Below are 20,888 nucleotides of genomic sequence, written 5' to 3'. Positions count from 1 at the left end.
GCTCAACTTGGCGCCATTTTTCTTCTCGCCGTCAATTTTCTGAGGATGCAGATAATATAAAACTCAAATTAAAGAACCGCACCAATCAGGTCGCAGTCACCCCTACTGGTTTACAGTGGTGCTCAGAGGTATAGTCCAGAGCTGCATTCACAATTCTGCTCACTTTTGGAAAACCATAAGAAAACCCATTTCTCTAGCACATTGTTTAAGGGGTTGTCCAGGGTTAGAAACCGCTTTCTTCTGGAAAAAGCGCCACACCTGTTTATGGGGTATTGTAGCTCAGCCTTATTCACTTCATTCGATTTCAGCGCTGAATCATGCAGAACTGCAAATTCAGCTCTGAAGTATAATGCACGATATTACTCAGGATCAGTACAAGATAAGTAATGTATGTACACAGTGACTCCACCAGCAGAATAGTGAGTGCAGCTCTGGAGTATAATGCATGATATTACTCAGGATCAGTACAGGATCAGTAATGTATCTACACAGTGACTCCACCAGCAGAATAGTGAGTGCAGCTCTGGAGTATAATACAGAATGTAACTCAGGAGCAGTACAGGATAAGTAATGTATGTACCCAGTGAATCCACCAGCAGAAGAGTAAGTACAGCTCTGGGGTATAATACAGGATGTAACTCAGGATCAGTACAGGATAAGTAATGTATGTACACAGTGACTCCACCAGCAGAATAGTGAGTGCAGCTCTGGAGTATAATACAGGATGTAACTCAGGATCAGTACAGGATAAGTAATGTATGTACACAGTGACTCCACCAGCAGAAGAGTGAGTACAGCTCTGGGGTATAATACAGGATGTAACTCAGGATCAGTACAGGATAAGTAATGTATGTACACAGTGACTCCACCAGCAGAATAGTGAGTGCAGCTCTGAAGTATAATACAGGATATAACTCAGGAGCAGTACAGGATAAGTAATGCATGTACACAGTGACTCCACCAGCAGAATAGTGAGTGCAGCTCTGGGGTATAATACGGGATGTAACTGAGGGTCAGTACAGGATATGTAATGTATGTACACGGTGATTCCACCAGCAGAATAGTGAGTGCAGCTCTGCAGTATAATACAGGATGTAACTCAGGATCGGTACAGGATAAGTAATGTATGTACACAGTGACTCCACCAGCAGAATAGTGAGTGCAGCTCTGGGGTATAATACAGGATGTAACTCAGGATCAGTACAGGATAAGTAATGTATGTACACAGTGACTCCACCAGCAGAATAGTGAGTGCAGCTCTGGAGTATAATACAGAATGTAACTCTGGATCAGTACAGGATAAGTAATGTATGTACACAGTGACTCCACCAGCAGAATAGTGAGTGCAGCTCTGGGGTATAATACAGGATGTAACTCAGGGTCAGTACAGGATAAGTAATGTATGTACACAGTGACTCCACCAGCAGAATAGTGAGTGCAGCTCTGGAGTATAATACAGGATGTAACTCAGGGTCAGTACAGGATAAGTAATGTATGTACACAGTGACTCCACCAGCAGAATAGTGAGTGCAGCTCTGGAGTATAATACAAGATGTAACTCAGGGTCAGTACAGGATAAGTAATGTATGTACACAGTGACTCCACCAGCAGAATAGTGAGTGCAGCTCTGGAGTATAATACAGGATGTAACTCAGGATCAGTACAGGATAAGTAATGTATGCACACAGTGACTCCACCAGCAGAATAGTGAGTGCAGCTCTGGAGTATAATACAGGATGTAAAGACCCATTTAGACGCAATGATTCTCGCTCAAAATTAGCTCAAAAGCCGTCTTTTGAACGATAATCGTTGTGTGTAGCTGCACTGACCTCGTGCAGTTTTCGTTATGCCGTCGCTCATCATTATCTTTCAGCATGCTGCAAGACAACGATGAGCCTTATCAGGGATTCACAGCGGGATACAGCTGATACTGATGACCGCTGGGTATGAAGAGCACAGCGGTCCAGCTATGTTCTCCATACCCCGCATGGAGCTTACACAGCCGGGCGCTCGGAGCGGGGAACAGCTGTATGCAGAAGACAAGTGGGGACACCCTGCTTGTCGTCTGCATCCTCCACTCGCAGCGCAAGGTGATCGCTTATATTAAGCGATCATCTTACGCTGTAAATGACAACGATGATGGCTCAGGAGTCGCTTAAAAGACATCTTTTGAGCGATAATCGTTGTGTGTAAATGGGCCTATTTTACCATTTCGGAATACATATGACTTTTTGATCACTTTTTATTGCATTTTTTTCTGGGAGATAGGATGACTGAAAAAGTACATTTCCTTTTTTTTTCGGATGACTTTCACCGTGCGGGGTAAATAATGCGCTACTTTGATAAATCGGACTTTTACGGACAGGGCGATACCAAATATGTATTTTTGTTTTATGATTTAGATTATTTTATTATAGATATGGCAAAAGCGGGGTGATTTAAACTTTTATCACTTTTTTTTTCTTTCTTTCCAATTAGTAAAACTTTATTGATCTTGTTTTTACTTTTTTTTAGCCCCCCCTAGGGGATCACAACTAGCGATGCTTTGATCGCTCCTGCTGTATGATGTAATGCCATGGCATTACATCATACTGCGATCTGACAGGCAGTCTATTAAGCCACCCCATGGGGACAGCTTGATAGGCAGTCTGCTAAGGTAGCCCTGTGGCCTTTCAGAAGGACCCCGGCTGCATCACAGCTGACGCCTGCGCTGTATGAAGAGAGGTCGCCCCGTGATCTCTCTTCATGCAAACCCCGACGCTGCATGACGTGAATGTAAATTCCGGAGCGTTAAGGGGACATATTCAAACATATAGTCCAGCAATACGGATCCAACGCATTTTGATATCCGTTTGAAAACTATAAAAATTAATATAATTGCTTACATAATTATACAAATAATGGTAAAATAATGAATTGGACTAAATTACTTTACTAGAAATATACACTCAATGGCTTCTTAATTAGACCCCCATCTAGTAGCATTGGACCTCCTTTCAGGACCGCAGCAGCTTGTCAGGTAGATTCCACGAGGTGCTGAAATCGTTCTGCAGGAATATCGGCTCCGGTAAAGGGCTGGGGACTCTAATAAAGGGGAGGCGGCTCTAATACAAGATTGGGGGCTCTAGTTAAAGGATGGGACTATAATAAAGGGCGGGGACTCTAATGAAAGATTGTCAGCTCTAGTAAAAGGACTGGGGGCTCTAAGAAAGGACTGGTGGCTCTAATAAAGGACTGGCGGCTCTAATAAAGGGCTGGTGCCTCTAATGCAAGATAGTGGGCTCTAGTTAAAGGGTGGGACTCTAATAAAGGGCCGGGGGCTCTAATGAAAAATAGTGGGCGTTAGTAAAAGGACGGGACTCTAATAAAGGGCGGGACTCTAATAAAGGGCTGGGGTCTCTAATAAAGGGCTGGGGTCTCTAATAAAGGGCTGGGGGCTCTAATAAAGGACTGGCGGCTCTAGTAAAGGGCTGGTGCCTCTAATGCAAGATAGTGGGCTCTAGTTAAAGGGTGGGACTCTAAATAAGGGCCGGGGGCTCTAATGAAAAATAGTGGGCGTTAGTAAAAGGACGGGACTCTAATAAAGGGCTGGGGACTCTAATAAAGGGCTGGGGACTCTAATAAAAGATTGGGGGCTCTAGTAAAGGGCTGGGGACTCTAATAAAGGGCTGGGGACTCTAATAAAAGATTGGGGGCTCTAGTAAAGGTACGGGGCCTCTAATAAAGTTGACATCTAGTGTAATGCACAGTAAACTATATGATAGGATTGAAATGGCTGGAGCTATTATACAAGCGACCACTAGGTGGCAGGCAGGTTATATAAAATGAACGGCATACGGGCGTCCCATCACCGTGGTCTGACCGGCTCGCTGTTTGTACAAGAAGTCCTGTTAAGGTTTTAATTTTGTGACTGTGGATGTTTTCTCTCTTCTGGATGTAAACCGCCCTTCTATTACACATACGTATATATACAGGCGGACGTCGGGGGATTAATGGCACTTGTTGCCGGTTCGCCGCTTGTTATCGCTCTCCCTTCTGCTGACGGAGATCATGTTGATGTCTCTGCTGTAATAGATCCATCCATGTTTGTTTTATCCTTGCAGTAATCCGTTTAGACGACTTTTTATAAATGCTGCCGGTCGTTGATGTTTTAAAATAAACCTGGAGGCCATAATACACGCTATCAGCTGAGAGATGGAGGGCCGCACTTTATACATCTGCGGCCTGGGACCCTACCTCGCACTAACTGCGGACAAGTCAGTGAGCTGCAGTGATTCATGGCAGGAGGCGGTTGTAATGCACACGAGGGGTGATGATTGGTTGGTAATGCTGGCGGGCACTGTAGGTGTTCACTGCTGGCGGACACTCTGGTTACTGCTGGTGGACACTGCATGGCACTGCAGGTGGACGCTGCTGGTGGGAACTGTGGGCGTACACTGCAGGACACAGTAGGCATACACTGTGGGCGTTCACTGCTGGCAGATACTCGGGGCACTGCGGGCATACACCACTGGCGTACACTGCAGGGCACTTTGGGTGGACACTGCGGGCAGACATTGTGGGCATACACTGCTGGTGGACACTCGGGGCCCTGCGGGCGGACACTGCAGGATACTGCGGACGGACACTCAGGGCACTGCGGACGTACTCTATGGGTGTACACTGCGGGACACAGTAGGCGTACACTGCTGATGGACACTCGGGGCACTTCGGGCGTACACTGCAGGGCACTTCGGGCGGACACTGCAGGCTTACACTGCGGGCAGACATTGTGGGCGTACACTGCTGGTGGACACTCGGGGAACTATGGGCGTAGACTGCCAGCGGACACTGCCATGTCAGAGGTCACGATGGTTGGGTTGTACATCATTATAAGAAATTTTGGACAAGAGTCTGATAGATATCGACTATATAGGCGGTCCGGAAAGTCTTCAGACCCCCTCACTTTTGTACATTTTTTGTTATGTTGTGGTCTTGTGTTCCCCTCATTCTGCTCTCAGTACCCCATAATGACAAAATGACAACAGAACGAGAGAAATCTTTGTATATTTTAAAAAAATGAAAAACTCCCATTCTGCAGTGCCATAAGTATTCACGCCCCGTACTCAGCACTTAGTGATTCCAGCCTCCAGGCTTGTACATGATGCCACAAGGTTTGTACACCTGGATTAGGGGATTTTCTGTCCTCTGTCAGGTTGGATGGGGGCCGTCTGTGGACAGCCATTGTTAGGTCTCTCCAGAGATGATCCATTGGGTTCAGGGCTCTGGCCGGGCCACTCAAGGACATTCACAGAATTGTCTCCCCTCCTTGGTGGTCTTGGCTGGGGTCTTAGGGTCATTGTCTTGTTGGAAGGTGACCCTTCTGCCCGTTCTGAGGTTCCTTGCGCTCTGGATCAGGTTTTCATTATCTCTGTACTTTGCTCTATTCAGCTTTCCATCCACCCTGACCGGTCTCCCCCTCCCCCAGCATGATACTGCACCACAGGCTTCACTGTAGGGATGGTATTGGGCAGGTGATGAGTGGCGCCTGGGTTCCTCCAATGGAGGCTAAAAGGTTCCATCTTGGTTCCATCAAAGCAGAGAATCTTGTTTCTCGCAGTCTGAGGGTCCTTTAGTGTCTTTTTGGTCCATTGGCCATAATGCCCAGATCGGTGGAGGCTGCGGAGATGGTTGATCTTCTGGAAGTTTCTCCAATCTGTACACCGGATCTTTGGAGCTCAACCAGACTTACCGTTGGAGACCAAGGCCCTTCTCCCCCTTAGGCCTCCTGCACACGGGCAGAAATTCCACAGCGGGATTTCCCACAGAATTGCCGCCCGTGCCCGCCTGCATAGGATTGCATTACAATACGCAATCCTAGGCAGACGGCCGTGATTTGTCCGTATAAAAACACGCGCGGAAAACAAACCACGGCATGCTCTATTTCTGTCCAGGTCTCTCAGAGGCCCGCACAGAAATGTCACTCCCGACGCGCCAGCTCCACTCTGCGCATGCGCGGGCTGGCCGGCAGCGGCACATCACAGAGAGGAGAAGACTCGGAAGAAGGTAAGCCGCACTGCTCACAGCAGGGGAGCGGGTCGGGATCCGACCCGGCCGTCTGCAGGCAGCCTCAGTCTGGTGGGTAGGCGGCTTTAGGAAGACTCCTGGTTGTTCTTCCATGTAAGTATTATGGGGGCCGCTGGGCTCTTAGGCCGCCTGCACGAGTGTAAATTCCGCTGCGGGATTTCCCGCGGAATTTCCGCCGCTGGAAGCCTGCATAGGATTGTGTTAACAAACGCAATAATCCTAGGCAGACGTCTGCGATTTGGCCGCGTGAAATCTCGCGCGGCAAACAAATCGCGCCCCGCACAGAAACGTCACTTGCTCGCCGCCGGCACATGAAAGAGCCGGGGATGCGGGAGCAGGTGAGTGACACGCTGCTCTCTGCAGGCGCTCGGGTCGGGTCCCGCGGCGCGAATCTTCGCCGCCGGATCTGACCCGCCCGTCTGTAGGCGGCCTTAGGAGCTTTCAGGGCAGCAGAAATATTTTTTGTAGCTTCCCCAGATCTGCGCCTCCACACAATCCTGTCTCTGAGCTCTGCAGGCAGTTCTTCCCTTCTCATGGCTTGGTTTTAGCTCTGATATGCATTGTGAGCGGTGAGACCTAACCAGCTGAATTTTCCACAGGGGACCCCAATCAGGGTAGAAACATCTTAGTGATGATCAAGAGAAATGGGAACCCCTGAGAGCTAAATGTCCCGTGTCATACCAGAGGGTGCCAGTACTTATGTCAATGCCAAATGGTAGTGTTTATAACCCCTTAAGGACCAGACCTCTTTTAAGAATTTTACCCATCTGGTTGTTTCACAGCCTTATTTTTTAAATTTCAGCTACCAAAATTATTAGTGACCTATAGGGGCTATTTTATAATATCTTTTTTCCCGTCTTTTAGTTTTATTAGGGATCAAAAGTTAAAAAAGGGATTTAAAAAAAAAATTATAATTGTTCCTTTTTAAAAGGAGTATATTTACGCTAAAATAAAATATGGGATTTGTGCGCTATGTTGGCGGTTAGAACCTGCTTCTACCTTCTCCTCTGGGTCCTCGGCTGTGTCTGCTTGATTGCAGAAGCAGGGGCTTTAATCTTGCTCCGTATTTTTGTTATCAGCTGGGATTAAAGCCCAGGACTGTGCGCCGTAAATTTACCTCCCTTGGTCCTTAAAGGGTTAAGACAAGTACTACGTTATCTACGATTCTGTTGTCACTTTGTCACTATGGGGTCCTGAGTGCAGAATGAGGGGAACACAAGACCACAACATGACAGCATGTAAGTAAGTGGGAGGCTGTGAAGACTTTTGGAGTGCAGTGTAGGCAATCGCGCATCGTGCCGCGTGACTAGATGTTCTCTGCGAACGCAGCGAGCTGACAGACGATGGACGCCCGGACGGACGGAGAGCTGTAATTACTATAAACCCTTTCTCTGGCGCACAAGACGCTATTGATGACGACGGTCGGACTTCATGTCGTTGAAGACGCGCTAATACCGCCGGCGAGTCGTATCGCTTATAATTATGGCTCGGGTGAAACCTGCCGCTCGCGAGGCGCGGACATCTTGACGCAGAGTTACTATGGCGATGCTGTTTATCGCAGGAATGTGACGGGGAAACTGTTAATTTGGAGGCGCTACATGACGCCTCATCACAGGCGAACTGGGCGGCGAAGATCGCGCACAACAAGTGGCCCTTTTCGAAGTCCCAGTCGGGCCTGGAAGGTGCATTATGTTCATAATATCCCCCACGTTGTCTGCAGCTTCACTGCCCTCTACAACTGCGCTGCGTTAGTCCACCATGAGGGGGCGCTGTGCACTGCATGTGGATAGACTTCCATTATAAATCCTTAATCAAGAATAATGCCGGGTCTGTCCGCGCAGAATGTAATGACCGCAGCGGAGACTGCACCGTGTATTTTGCGGTGATCCCCATGGCAGGTCCGTTCGCTCCGCAGATTGATTTCGCTGCAGGTGGATGAGATTTACGAAATTCTCATCATATTGCTGCTACTGTATCTCAGATTCCGCGATACGCAAGCAATGAAAGGCGTGAACTGTAGCCGGTTCGCTCTGATGTGCGGGCAGGAATTGCGAAAGAAAAATCACACCATGCTCTAATTTAGCGCAGATTCCACGCGGATGGCCTCCATCGACGCCAATGACTGCGAGCGTTCCGTCGCCTATACACAATTAACATTGCCTGTGAGCGACGGAAACGCTCGCCGCTTCTAAGGCCAATAGAAAAGCCTTAATGCTCCATAGTGAGCATTCGCAACTACTTTCCGCGATGTATCGCAGGTCTCCAGCTGCGGAATCTGAGCCGTTTGTGTTTGCCCGGCCTATAGCTGTGGAGTTTCTGCATGTGATTCCACTGGAGAATCCACGGTGTTTGTGAAGGATCCTGTAAGAGCGCCCCCTAGTACCACCACCAGCAGTTGCGGTGGATCTGTTGCAGAATTTCCACAGCAACAAAATCTGCATCAAATGGTTGTTTTTGTAACAGGATGCATTATGGGGATGTTGCGGATTTACCACAGAATTTGTGCAGACCACCTGAGGCCACACCCTCTGTGGCTAAGCCCCACCTCTTCTCACTACTTTTCAAAAGTGTCAAGAAAAGGGAAAAGTGTCTTTAAAAAAAAAAATTGAAATACTTTGATGAATTCTTCTTTTGTGAGGATATTTTCTGCAGCGTTTGGATGTGGAAATCTCACCCAGGAAATCCGCACAGTGTGCGCCACCTATGGCTTCCATGTCCTGCTTGGGCTGTGTGGCGAATGAGCTGGCAGACGAGCCCCCTATATGGCCCCTCCTGCCTCCTGTACCACCCTGATCGAAGCCATGGCATTGCCACTCCTATTGGGATGTTCCTGCGGGGTGGATTTCTGCATGGCGGAACTGCAACGCTTCTCTGGGGATCATCTGCTCAGCAGCTGCTGTGGATCGTGTTGTGGATCTACTTGTGGACTTTGTTGTGGACTTTGTTGTGGACCTTGTTGTGGATTTTGTTGTGGATTTTGTTGTGGTTCTAGTTGTGGATCGTGTTGTGGATTGTGTTGTGGATCGTGTTGTGGTTCTAGTTGTGGATCGTGTTGTGGATCGTGTTGTGGTTCTAGTTGTGGATCGTGTTGTGGATCGTGTTGTGGATCGTGTTGTGGATCGTGTTGTGGATCGTGTTGTGGATCTGGTTGTGGATCGTGTTGTGGATCGTGTTGTGGATCGTGTTGTGGATCGTGTTGTGGATCGTGTTGTGGATCTGGTTGTGGATCGTGTTGTGGATCTGGTTGTGGATCGTGTTGTGGATCGTGTTGTGGATCGTGTTGTGGATCGTGTTGTCATCCACATTGCAGCGACTGTAAATGCTGCAGAACATCCACTTGGAAAATCCGTGGCAAACCCGTCCCGTGCACACGGCCTAAAGGTACGTTTACGCGAAACGGGAATGCTGCGGATTTTCCCTGTATGCTGCCATGGACAAATCCACCCCAAAAATGCACGTCTTAGGCCCGCGCCTCGCAAACATATGTGCATTTATGCCGCGTTTTTGTGCATCAAGGGTTGCGTTTTTTTTGCATGCGAATGCTTTTTTTTTTTTTTTGCTATATGTTTTGTGCGCACAAGACCCCGCAGCGATTATTTTCCTGCTTGTTTTCGAACAATTAAAGTAATTGACCATTTCAGTGGCCGAGAGCAGCAGTGCGCGCTTTTGTGCTTTTTGCAAATGGAATTGCACATGATTTGCGTGTACAAAAAGTACATTAAAAACACTGTGGCACATGCAAATACGCAATGCCCAATGCACAAACATGTGGCGCAGATGCACCGAAATATGACAGCGCTCGTGTGCCACGGGCCTCCTATGTGGATTTTTGTGTAATTTGCTGTAGAATTGCTAATAGCGAAATCCTCAGTAAATTGGCATCAAAAATCGTGCATTCGGCGTTGGATTTGCCGGTGGCGCACTCTTTATCCTAGCCCCTCCTGCGAACAACTTATGTGCCTGTATAGACAGGCTGCACTCATACAACGCTCTGTGTAAAAGCAGCCCAAGTCATCCGCAGAATGGGGCACGGCTTTCATCTTCCTTGTAGTTTCCTGTGTTGCCAGCAGGGGGCACCTTGCTGTTTGTCATCGTGACTCCTCCTCCTTTCTCTTGTAGAGCCAGCTGTTTATGCACCTCACCAACTACTCCGTCAACAAACACAATGAGAACTTTGAGCGTGATGAGACCGAGGATCGCGGCAGCAAGCGCTCCATCCGGTGGTTCACCGAATTCCTGCGTGCCAACGACCACGACGTGGCCAAATTCTGGAACGACATTTCCGTAAGAGCCGTAAACTATTACTGTCAATGCATTAATATCTGATTGGTGATGATGATTAGGCCTTACTAGCCTGATCATTGCTTTTCAGCGTGTTCTGCATACCCCGCACGGAGCACACAGCTATATACCAGCTGAGCGCTCCGTGAAAAGCTGGGGTATGAAGAACACAGCAGTCAAGCTGTGTTCTGCATACCCCGCTCAGAGCGCTCAGCTGTAGAACAGCCGAACGCTCCGAGCAGAGAACCGCTGGATGCAGAAGTCAAACAGGGCCACCCCGCTTGTCTTCTGCATCCTCCGCTTGGAGCGCTCAGCTGTGTAACAGTCGGGTGCTCTGAGAGGGAAACAGCTGGATGCAGAAGACATTCTGTGGCCTTATTTACGATGGTGGGATTCTCTGGAGCCACTGGTATCGCACAGCGCACGGTCAGCGCGCCCGCATCCTATAGCATTGCTGCGAGAGAATATTCGCCCATGTAAATAGACGCATCGCAAGTAATGGCTTCTGTTTTTGTGCGAGTTTCAGCGAAAAAGTTTTGTTAAAAAAAGTCAGATTAAAATTGGACAGAAATAAAACAATATTGCAGATAGTTTATTCACACGCGCCATTTTTGTTGTTTATTTTTTTTAATTGGATAAACATAGAAAAAAAATCTCGCTGTTCCGTATTTTGTTGTGATTTTCTTACAAAAATTACTCATTCAAGTCGAGGGGTGCGAATAAAAAAACAATTGCACTTGTTTGATGTCATTTCAATCTGTTTTTATCATCTGTAACCATGGTAACCATAAAAAAAATCACAGATGCAAAAGAAAAATTGCATTAAAAACCAGTCTGATTTTTTCAGGACCAAAAAGAACCGCCCGTGCGAATATAGCCTTAGGCTGACGTCACACGGGCGAGCGCGATATGAGGCCACGAATCCCACCGACATATCGCACCCCCCACCATGTGAATATAGCCTTAGGCTGACGTCACACGGGCGAGCGCGATATGAGGCCACGAATCCCACCGACATATCGCACCCCCCACCATGTGAATATAGCCTTAGGCTGACGTCACACGGGCGAGCGCGATATGAGGCCACGAATCCCACCGACATATCGCACTCCCCACCATGTGAATATAGCCTTAGGCTGACGTCACACAGGCGAGCGCGATATGAGGCCACGAATCCCACCGACATATCGCACCCCCCACCATGTGAATATAGCCTTAGGCTGACGTCACACGGGCGAGCGCGATATGAGGCCACGAATCCCACCGCCATATCGCACTCCCCACCATGTGAATATAGCCTTAGGCTGACGTCACACAGGCGAGCGCGATATGAGGCCACGAATCCCACCGACATATCGCACCCCCCACCATGTGAATATAGCCTTAGGCTGACGTCACACGGGCGAGCGCGATATGAGGCCACGAATCCCACCGACATATCACACTCCCCACCATGTGAATATAGCCTTAGGCTGACGTCACACAGGCGAGCGCGATATGAGGCCACGAATCCCACCGACCTATCGCACCCCCCACCATGTGAATATAGCCTTAGGCTGATGTCACACGGGCGAGCGCGATATGAGGCCACGAATCCCACCGCCATATCGCACTCCCCACCATGTGAATATAGCCTTAGGCTGACGTCACACAGGCGAGCGCGATATGAGGCCACGAATCCCACCGACATATCGCACCCCCCACCATGTGAATATAGCCTTAGGCTGACGTCACACGGGCGAACGCGATATGAGGCCACGAATCCCACCGACATATCGCACCCCCCATCATGTGAATATAGCCTTAGGCTGACGTCACAGGGGTGAGCGCGATATGAGGCCACGAATCCCACCGACATATCGCACTCCCCACCATGTGAATATTGCCTTAGGCTGACGTCACACAGGTGAGCGTGATATGAGGCCACGAATCCCACCGACATATCGCACTCCCCACCATGTGAATATAGCCTTAGGCCTCATGTCCACGGGCAAAAGAAGAACTAAAATCCGCAGCGGATTTTAACTCTTGTCCTGCCCGCGGATCCACATCCCATAGGGATGCATTGACCACCCGCGGGTAGATAAATACGCGGATGGTCAATAAAAGTGATTTTTAAAAAAAATGGAGCATGAAAAAATCTGGACCATGCTCCATTTTCGTGCGGAATTTACTCACCTGCTCCGGATCTTCCCTTCGCCGCGGCTTCATCTTCTCTCTGTCGTGGCCGGATCTTTTTTCTTAGGGCCGGCGCATGCACGCGGCACGCGACCGACGTGCCCTGCGCATCCGCTGAGCCGAAGAAAGAAGATCCGGCCGCGACGGAGAGAAGATGAAGCCGCGGCGAAAAGAAGATCCGGAGCGGGCGAGAGGTGAGTTAATTCTTATTTTTATGCCTCATGTCCGCGGGGCAGGAGGGACCAGCTACGAATTCTCCATGGAGAATCCGTAGCTGGCCCGATTTTCCCCGTGGACATGAGGCCTTAGGCTGACGTCACACAGGCGAGCGCAATATGAGGCCACGAATCCCACCGCCATATCACACTTCCAACCATGTGAATATAGCCTTAGGCTGACATCACAGGTGCAAGCGCGATATGAGGCCATGAATCCCACCGCCATATCGCACTCCCCACCATGTGAATATAGCCTTAGGCTAACGTCACACGTGCGAGCGTGATATGAGGCCACGAATCCCACCAACATATCGCACTCCTCACCATGTGAATATAGCCTTAGGCTAACGTCACACGGGCGAGCGCGATATGAGGCCACGAATCCCACCGACATATCGCACTCTCCACCATATGAATATAGCCCTAGGCTAACGTCACACGGGCGAGCGCGATATGAGTCCATGAATCCCACCGACATATCGCACCCCCCATCATGTGAATATAGCCTTAGGCTGACGTCACAGGTGCGAGCGCGATATGAGCGCGATATGATGCCACGAATCCCACCGACATATTGCACTCCCCACCATGTGAATATAGCCTTAGGCTGACGTCACAGGTGCGAGCGCGATATGAGCGCGATATGATGCCACGAATCCCACCGACATATTGCACTCCCCACCATGTGAATATAGCCTTAGGCTGACGTCACAGGTGCGAGCGCGATATGAGCGCGATATGATGCCACGAATCCCACCGACTTATTGCACTCCCCACCATGTGAATATAGCCTTAGGCTGACGTCACACGTGCGAGCGTGATATGAGGCTACGAATCCCACCAACATATCGCACTCCCCACCATGTGAATATAGCCTTAGGCTGACATCACACAGGCGAGCGCGATATGAGGCCATGAATCCCACCGCCATATCGCACTCCCCACCATGTGAATATAGCCCTAGGCTAACGTCACACGGGCGAGCGCGATATGAGACCACGAATCCCACCGACATATCGCACTCCCCACCATGTGAATATAGCCTTAGGCTAACGTCACACGGGCGAGCGTGATATGATGCCACAAATCACACCGACATATCGCACTCCCCACCATGTGAATATAGCCTTAGGCTGACATCACACAGGCGAGCGCGATATGAGGCCATGAATCCCACCGCCATATCGCACTCCCCACCATGTGAATATAGCCCTAGGCTAACGTCACACGGGCGAGCGCGATATGAGACCACGAATCCCACCGACATATCGCACTCCCCACCATGTGAATATAGCCCTAGGCTAACGTCACACGGGCGAGCGCGATATGAGGCGACGAATCCCACCGACAGATCGCACTCCCCACCATATGAATATAGCCCTAGGCTAACGTCACACGGGCGAGTGCGATATGAGGCCATGAATCCCACCGCCATATCGCACTCCCCACCATGTGAATATAACCTTAGGCTGACGTCACAGGTGCGAGCGCGATATGAGCGCGATATGATGCCACGAATCCCACCGACATATCACACCCCCCACCATGTGAATATAGCCTTAGGCTGACGTCACACAGGCGAGCGCGATATGAGGCCACGAATCCCATCGCCATATCACACCCCCCACCATGTGAATATAGCCTTAGGCTGACGTCACACAGGCGAGCGCGATATGAGGCCACGAATCCCATCGCCATATCACACCCCCCACCATGTGAATATAGCCTTAGGCTGACGTCACAGGTGCGAGCGTGATATGAGCGCGATATGAGGCCACGAATCCCACAGACATATTGCACTCCCCACCATGTGAATATAGCCTTAGGCTGACGTCACATGTGCGAGCGTGATATGAGGCCACGAATCCCACCGACATATCGCAATCCCCACCATGTGAATATAGCCCTAGGCTAACGTCACACGTGCGAGCGTGATATGAGGCCACGAATCCCACCGACATATCGCACTCCCCACCATGTGAATATAGCCTTAGGCTGACGTCACACGTGCGAGCGTGATATGAGGCTTCGAATCCGACCGACATATCGCACTCCCCACCACGTGAATATAGCCCTAGGCTAACGTCACACGGGCGAGCGCGATATGAGGCCACGAATCCCACCGACATATCGCACTCCCCACCATGTGAAAACAGCCTCGCATCACTTCGGGGATGAAGAGAACCTTCGGCGCGGCCGTTACAACCGCAACAAAAGGATTGCAGAGGTTTTCTCATCACTTTCAACGGGGCCGGCGAAAACAATGGGGCTGCGATGCGAGAGCACGTAGCCATATAGAACATGCCGCAAGGTCAGAATTTGGCTCAAGCAGCAGGAATCGATGACCCCTTCCTGTCAGCTGATCAGAACCTCCATCTACAAGAAGCTTCCTGTCCGCAGGGGCCGATATTCCTGCAGAACCATTCCATCACCGAGTGGGATCTACAGCGCAGCTAATTACCAAGACCTAACGCGCCACTAGAAGGGGGTCATTCAGTGTATCGCCCTTTCTGTAACGCCCCTCTGGATGGGCGGTTCCTGATCTCTCAGCATTATTCCCCTCCGCCTCAGTTATTGTCGGCTCCCATCACGATTAGCATTCTCCTCACCGTCACGTTTCGCTCCTCCCCCCGCGCCGGATCCCTCTGGGTTTACTGATATCCTTTCCTTCCTGTATCCACGTACAATATCCTCTGGTTTCCAACTTCTGTCTGTTCATTCATCACAAGACAACAACTCCCAGCAGCCCCAGGGTGTCAGGACATGCTGGAGGTTGTAGTCCCACAAGCCACAGGAACAAGACATTTCCCTATCCTGCCTGCGGTCTACCAGCAGTGCCCGCGTCGCCATCATTCCCGTGTGCCCCCTCGGTATTTACACCCGCTTGTATTCCTGTGTTTTTTTCACTGATTGCAATGAGTTTTGTGCATCACAGCGCCAAATATCTGATTTTCACGCATGTAAAAAAATCTCATAATATTTAATTAGGAAAAAAAAATAAATCACAGTGCCCTTTCATAAAAACCACATCTGCATGTGAGTTCAGTATATATTTTTTTCCTGCCATGGAAAATAATGGGCCCCAAAAATGGCAGACGCTGCGGTCGAAAAATCACCGATGTAAATAGACGCATCGCAAATAAGGAGTTGGATTTTCTAGCGAATTTTGTGTATCTTACAACGCAAAAAACTCGCATTAGGAAAACACCCACATAAAAGCATCCACAGAGCGCAGTCACACGGGGAACTCAGACCAATATCATCATACGTACAAACCTGCGATTACTGCTGCGAGTGCGGCGTGTACCGTGAAAAAAAAACACATTGTATCTCTGCATGAAAATCACATGTTGTTTCAGTAGTAAAAAAATCGTAAAAATCAAAAATCGCATCACATTTACATAAAAGTCACATCAACACGACGGCGATGCTTTTTTTTTTTTCACAACTCCCATAGAAATAATGCGATTTCGCCCAGAAATACGTCCGGCGCCAATTTTTCCCATCTCAGACTCTCGGTCCACTAAAAAAATCGCTTATGTGAATGCAATCATCCATTGCGCTATTTATGACCACATTTCTATTGGTCAGATATTACGCCTGAAGATCGGATGTGTGAACACACGCCGAGGTTGTGAAATGCTGAACTCGTTGTTTTCGGTGGGTCTGTATTTCCGGGTGGTTTTCCTCTTGCAGCGATGCAACTTGTCCTACTTTTCTGCGAGATCACGGAACACTCGCCCATCATTTATTATGGGTGAGCTTAAAATCGCATATGACAAGCGCAATATTGGCCTGAGGTCCTTGGACCGCTATCGCGCTCGCCAGTGTGACTACCAGAGCCCCATGGGCGCCACACGGCTGTCTCCATGTTATGATGTGCGCTCTTCACTTAGGAACACTGATCTCTCTCTCTTTACAGGAGTTGGTTGTGAAAACCCTGATAGTAGCGGAACCGCACGTGCTCCACGCTTACCGGATGTGCCGGCCCGGCCAGCAGCCCGGCAGTAATAGCGTCTGCTTCGAGGTGCTTGGCTTTGACATCATTCTGGACAGGAAGCTGAAGCCCTGGCTGCTGGAGGTAGGTCCGTCCCGTCCGCTTCATGTTCTGGATTCACGCCAATGAAGTTCGTCCCACCACTGGGGAAATGAGGCTCAGGACTGTTTTCTGACCCCGGTCACACTAAAAGGGGCCACCGGCAGAGTTTAGAGTTCACCTGACATCTACCGGAGACTGTAGTCAGTCGGCGATGTCCACTGAAGTTGGCCGATATGTCCGATCACCTCTGGTCATTGCTTACTTTAGAAGGTAGCGATTCACCCAGCAGAGGTCCGTGGGACGGTGCTCTTTATGACCGGCTCACGTAGTTTCTGAAGTGAATTCTGCTCCAAGATCCACATGGAATCCGTTTCCTGGCGATTGCATTGAGACTTTGTGGCGGATTGCTTGTGGTGTGACGCAGATTCGGCATAAAGACTAGCCTCATAGAATGGGAATAAGCCACGTGCGGATTTGTGGCAATCCCAGCTCAGACCCGGGCCTTTTCCGTATTAAAGTGACTATCCCGTCCTTGACAGATAAAGATGGCCGCACCGTTCTCTGACTACCTGATGCTCCCTATACATTAGTATGTATCATTAGTCATTACACGCTGCTTTGATTGACTAGTGCTGTCCACATGAGCAGTGCTGGCCAGGCAGATCAGCATGCAGTGTCTTAGACCACTGATGCATATAGGTAGTCAGAAAAGCAGCGCGGCCTTCTTTGTTTGTCCAGGACTGGACGGTCACCTTAAGGACATATAAGTGCACTGATGTGAACCAATGCTTCCTGGGGAAAAAGTTGCAAAACGTAAGCACATTTTTGAATTCTTTGGTTTTATATATCAGGACATAACCCTTCCCAGATTAATGGGCACTAGAAATTGCTTCTCTAAGATCACTGCTGATGTCTTTCCTCCTTGGCATTGTGTTATCACATGCCTGAATGCTCCAGACCAGCAAACTTCCAAAACTTCTGATTTTATAGAGGTGGTCAAATTGCTGATGATCAGTAACATACATAGTAACATAGTATGTAAGGCCGAAAGAAGACCATGTCCATCTAGTTCAGCCTGTTTAACCTCCTTGTTGATCAAGAGGAAAGCAAAGACTCCCTGATGACAGTCAGACTAATCCCTGGATCAACCCCTAATAGTTCATACCTGCCTGTATATCCGGATTTACAATTAACCTAGGATTTATATCCTATAATATCCTTCCACTCTAGAAAGACATCAAGTCCCTCTTAAACTACTCTCTGGATTTTGCCATCACCATGTCCTCAGGCAGAGAGTTCCACAGTCTCACTGCTCTTACAGTAAAGAACCCCTTTCTATGTTGGTGATGAAACCTGCTTTCTTCTAGACGTAGCAGATGCCCTCTTGTTACCGTCGCAGTCCTGGGTATGAACAGATCATGGGAGAGATCCTTGTATTGTCCCCTCATGGATTTATACATAGTTATTTGGTCGCCCCTTAGCCATCTTTTTTCCAGGGTGAATAATCCCAGTTTTGGTGCCTCTCTGGGTATTCCAGTCCCTTCATTCCATGTATTAGTTTAGTTGGCCTTCTTTGAACCCCCTCCAGTACTGTAACATCTTTCCTGAGCACCGGTGACCAGAACTGTACGCAGTATTCCATGTGAGGCCTGACATGTGCCTTATATAGTGGGAGGATAATGTTCTCGTCCTTCGCCCCTATACCTCTTTTAATACACCCCAATACTTTATTTGCCTTTGCAGCAGCTGGCTGGCATTGGTTAGTCCAGTTTAGTCTACAATCCACTAGTACCCCCAGGTCTTTTTCCATATCACTTTTCCCTAGCTGTACCCCATTTAGTGTATATTGGTAACATCCATTTTTGCTGCCCATGTGCAGAACCTTACATTTTTCAACATTGACCTTCATTCACCATTTTCCTGCCCAAGCCCCCAGCTTATCTCGGTCCTCTTGTAGCCGCACATTGTCCTCCGGTGTATTAATTATCTTGTATAATTTTGTGTCATCTGCAAATATTGATATATTACTGTGCAGCCCCTCTATCAGGTCGTTGATAAATATATTGAACAGGATGGGGCCTAGTACTGAACCCTGTGGCCCCCCACTAGCGACTGTGGCCCAATCAGAGTAAGAACCATTTACTACCACCCTCTGCTTCCTATCTTTGAGCCAGGTCTTTACCCAGATACGCACGTTTTCACCCAATCCGAGCTGTCTCATTTTATATATCAGCCTATTATGCGGCACGATGTCAGATGCTTTAGAGAAGTCCAGATATACGAGATCAATAGACTCTCCTAGGTCCAACCTAGAGCTTACTTTATCGTAGAAGCTGATCAGATTGGTCTGACATGATCGACCCCTCATGAATCCATGCTGGTGAGGAGTTATTCCGTTGTTCTTCTTGAGGTATTCTAGGATGGCGTCTCTCAGAAACCCCTCAAATATTTTTCCAGTTACTGAAGTGAGACTTACCGGCCTGTAGTTACCAGGCTCTCTTTTGGACCCATTTGTGTAATTGGAACCACGTTGGCAATGTGCCAATCCAATGGTACAACCCTGGTCTCAATAGTGTTCATAAATATTAGAAATAACGGCCCAGCTATCACATCACTTAGTTCCCTTAGAACCCTTGGGTGTATTTCATCTGGGCCTGGTGATTTATTGATTTTTATCCTCTTTAACCGGCTCAGCACTTCCTCCTGCGTTAGGTATGTAATATTTTGCGAGGGGTTCATTCTATTCCCCTGCATCTCGTGTGACAGTTCCTTTTCGTTCGTGAATATACTTGAAAAGAAACCATTTAATAGATTTGCCTTACCCCCATCATCTTCAATGATTTCTCCTGCATTATTTGTTAAAGGGCCAGCGCTCTCAGTGCAAATCCAGTGATCCAGGGCATTTGATTAGCAGCACTTGGCTGCTATTTACCCTCTCCGTTTCTATGGAACAATAAAGACACTGATTAATTTTGCATTTTTGCCTAGTTTTTGTTAATGTCACAGTGTAATTTGTCATGTGGTGTCATTCATCTGAGGTGGGATATCATTTTAAAACCTTCTAAGTTGCAAATGTTTTTATTTCCTGATACTTAAAACCAAAGAGGATGTACTTAGTTTTTCTCATGATTGTAGGTCTTTCTACAACCTCTCCTGCAGGCAGTGAAGCCAACGAGTAAACCTTTAGTGCCCTGGACTATTGAGGCATTGTGTGGCAGTATTAGTCTACTCCTACTTGGCAACATATGCCTCACAACAAAAAGATTGCTGCGTCACACTGTGACGTCGCATATAATGATTGTCTGTTGTGCCATCTATCGTGGCTGCAACGAGGGTTGCGTGACCAGAAATCGCTGTGTAGCACTGCAATATCATACTGCCACCTAGGCCAGAGTCATGATGTAGCACAAGCCTAACAGCCAAATTGCAGCTCTGAAACAGTCAAGCAAAACAATTTGGAAGACAAATAGTCACGCAAATTTTTTGGGTCACGTGACTTTTGAGACTTGGACTATATGCATCCTAGATATAAGTGCAAGCTGTGCCTTAGAGACTTGGGTGCAATTCGCATCACATAGCACACAGACGCCAGTCCTTGTGCTGCCCGATTACATGTCCTATTTCTGGTCTGTGAAATGGATGGAACTAGGACATGCCATGAGTTTCTTCATGCGGACCATCCATCAGTGTGATAAAATGTCCACATGTATAGGCTCATAGGCTATAATGGGACTGTATGCAGTCCGTTGAATTACACATACAGCACACAGCCCCAAAATAAGCAAGTGTGCCTCAGGCCTTTATGTCGCCGTGTAGCCATAGCCATATTTGGACACCCTATGGCAATTTTCTTTTTATTATATTGGCACTATACAGGAGTATTATTTGGGTACTGTATGTAAAGAGGTTCTCTCCTGGTCTTTTGAGCCATGGTCCTCTCCTGGTCTTTTGAGCCATGGTCCTCTCCTGGTCTTTTGAGCCATGGTCCTCTCCTGGTCTTTTGAGCCATGGTCCTCTCCTGCTCTTGTAGATCCACGGTCCTCTCCTGCTCTTGTAGATCCACGGTCCTCTCCTGCTCTTGTAGATCCACGGTCCTCTCCTGCTCT

At 48.5% G+C, this 20,888-nt stretch overlaps 1 protein-coding gene across 1 annotated transcript in view; it reads left to right on the top strand.

Moving 5' to 3' along the window:
• TTLL7 (tubulin tyrosine ligase like 7) overlaps positions 1–20,888 on the top strand; it is a 152,641-nt gene that overhangs the window by 22,288 nt on the left and 109,465 nt on the right. The window contains exons 8-9 of the mRNA XM_066597848.1: positions 10,186–10,350; positions 16,666–16,824. Coding sequence (XP_066453945.1) covers positions 10,186–10,350; positions 16,666–16,824 — 324 coding nt within the window. The remainder of the gene's footprint in view (positions 1–10,185; positions 10,351–16,665; positions 16,825–20,888) is intronic.

The sequence above is a fragment of the Eleutherodactylus coqui genome, chromosome 3 (genome assembly GCF_035609145.1).
Source record: "Eleutherodactylus coqui strain aEleCoq1 chromosome 3, aEleCoq1.hap1, whole genome shotgun sequence".
Taxonomy (NCBI): domain Eukaryota; kingdom Metazoa; phylum Chordata; class Amphibia; order Anura; family Eleutherodactylidae; genus Eleutherodactylus; species Eleutherodactylus coqui.
The sequence above is the reverse complement of the archived record's forward strand: the minus strand, read 5'-3'. Positions and strand labels throughout refer to the sequence as shown.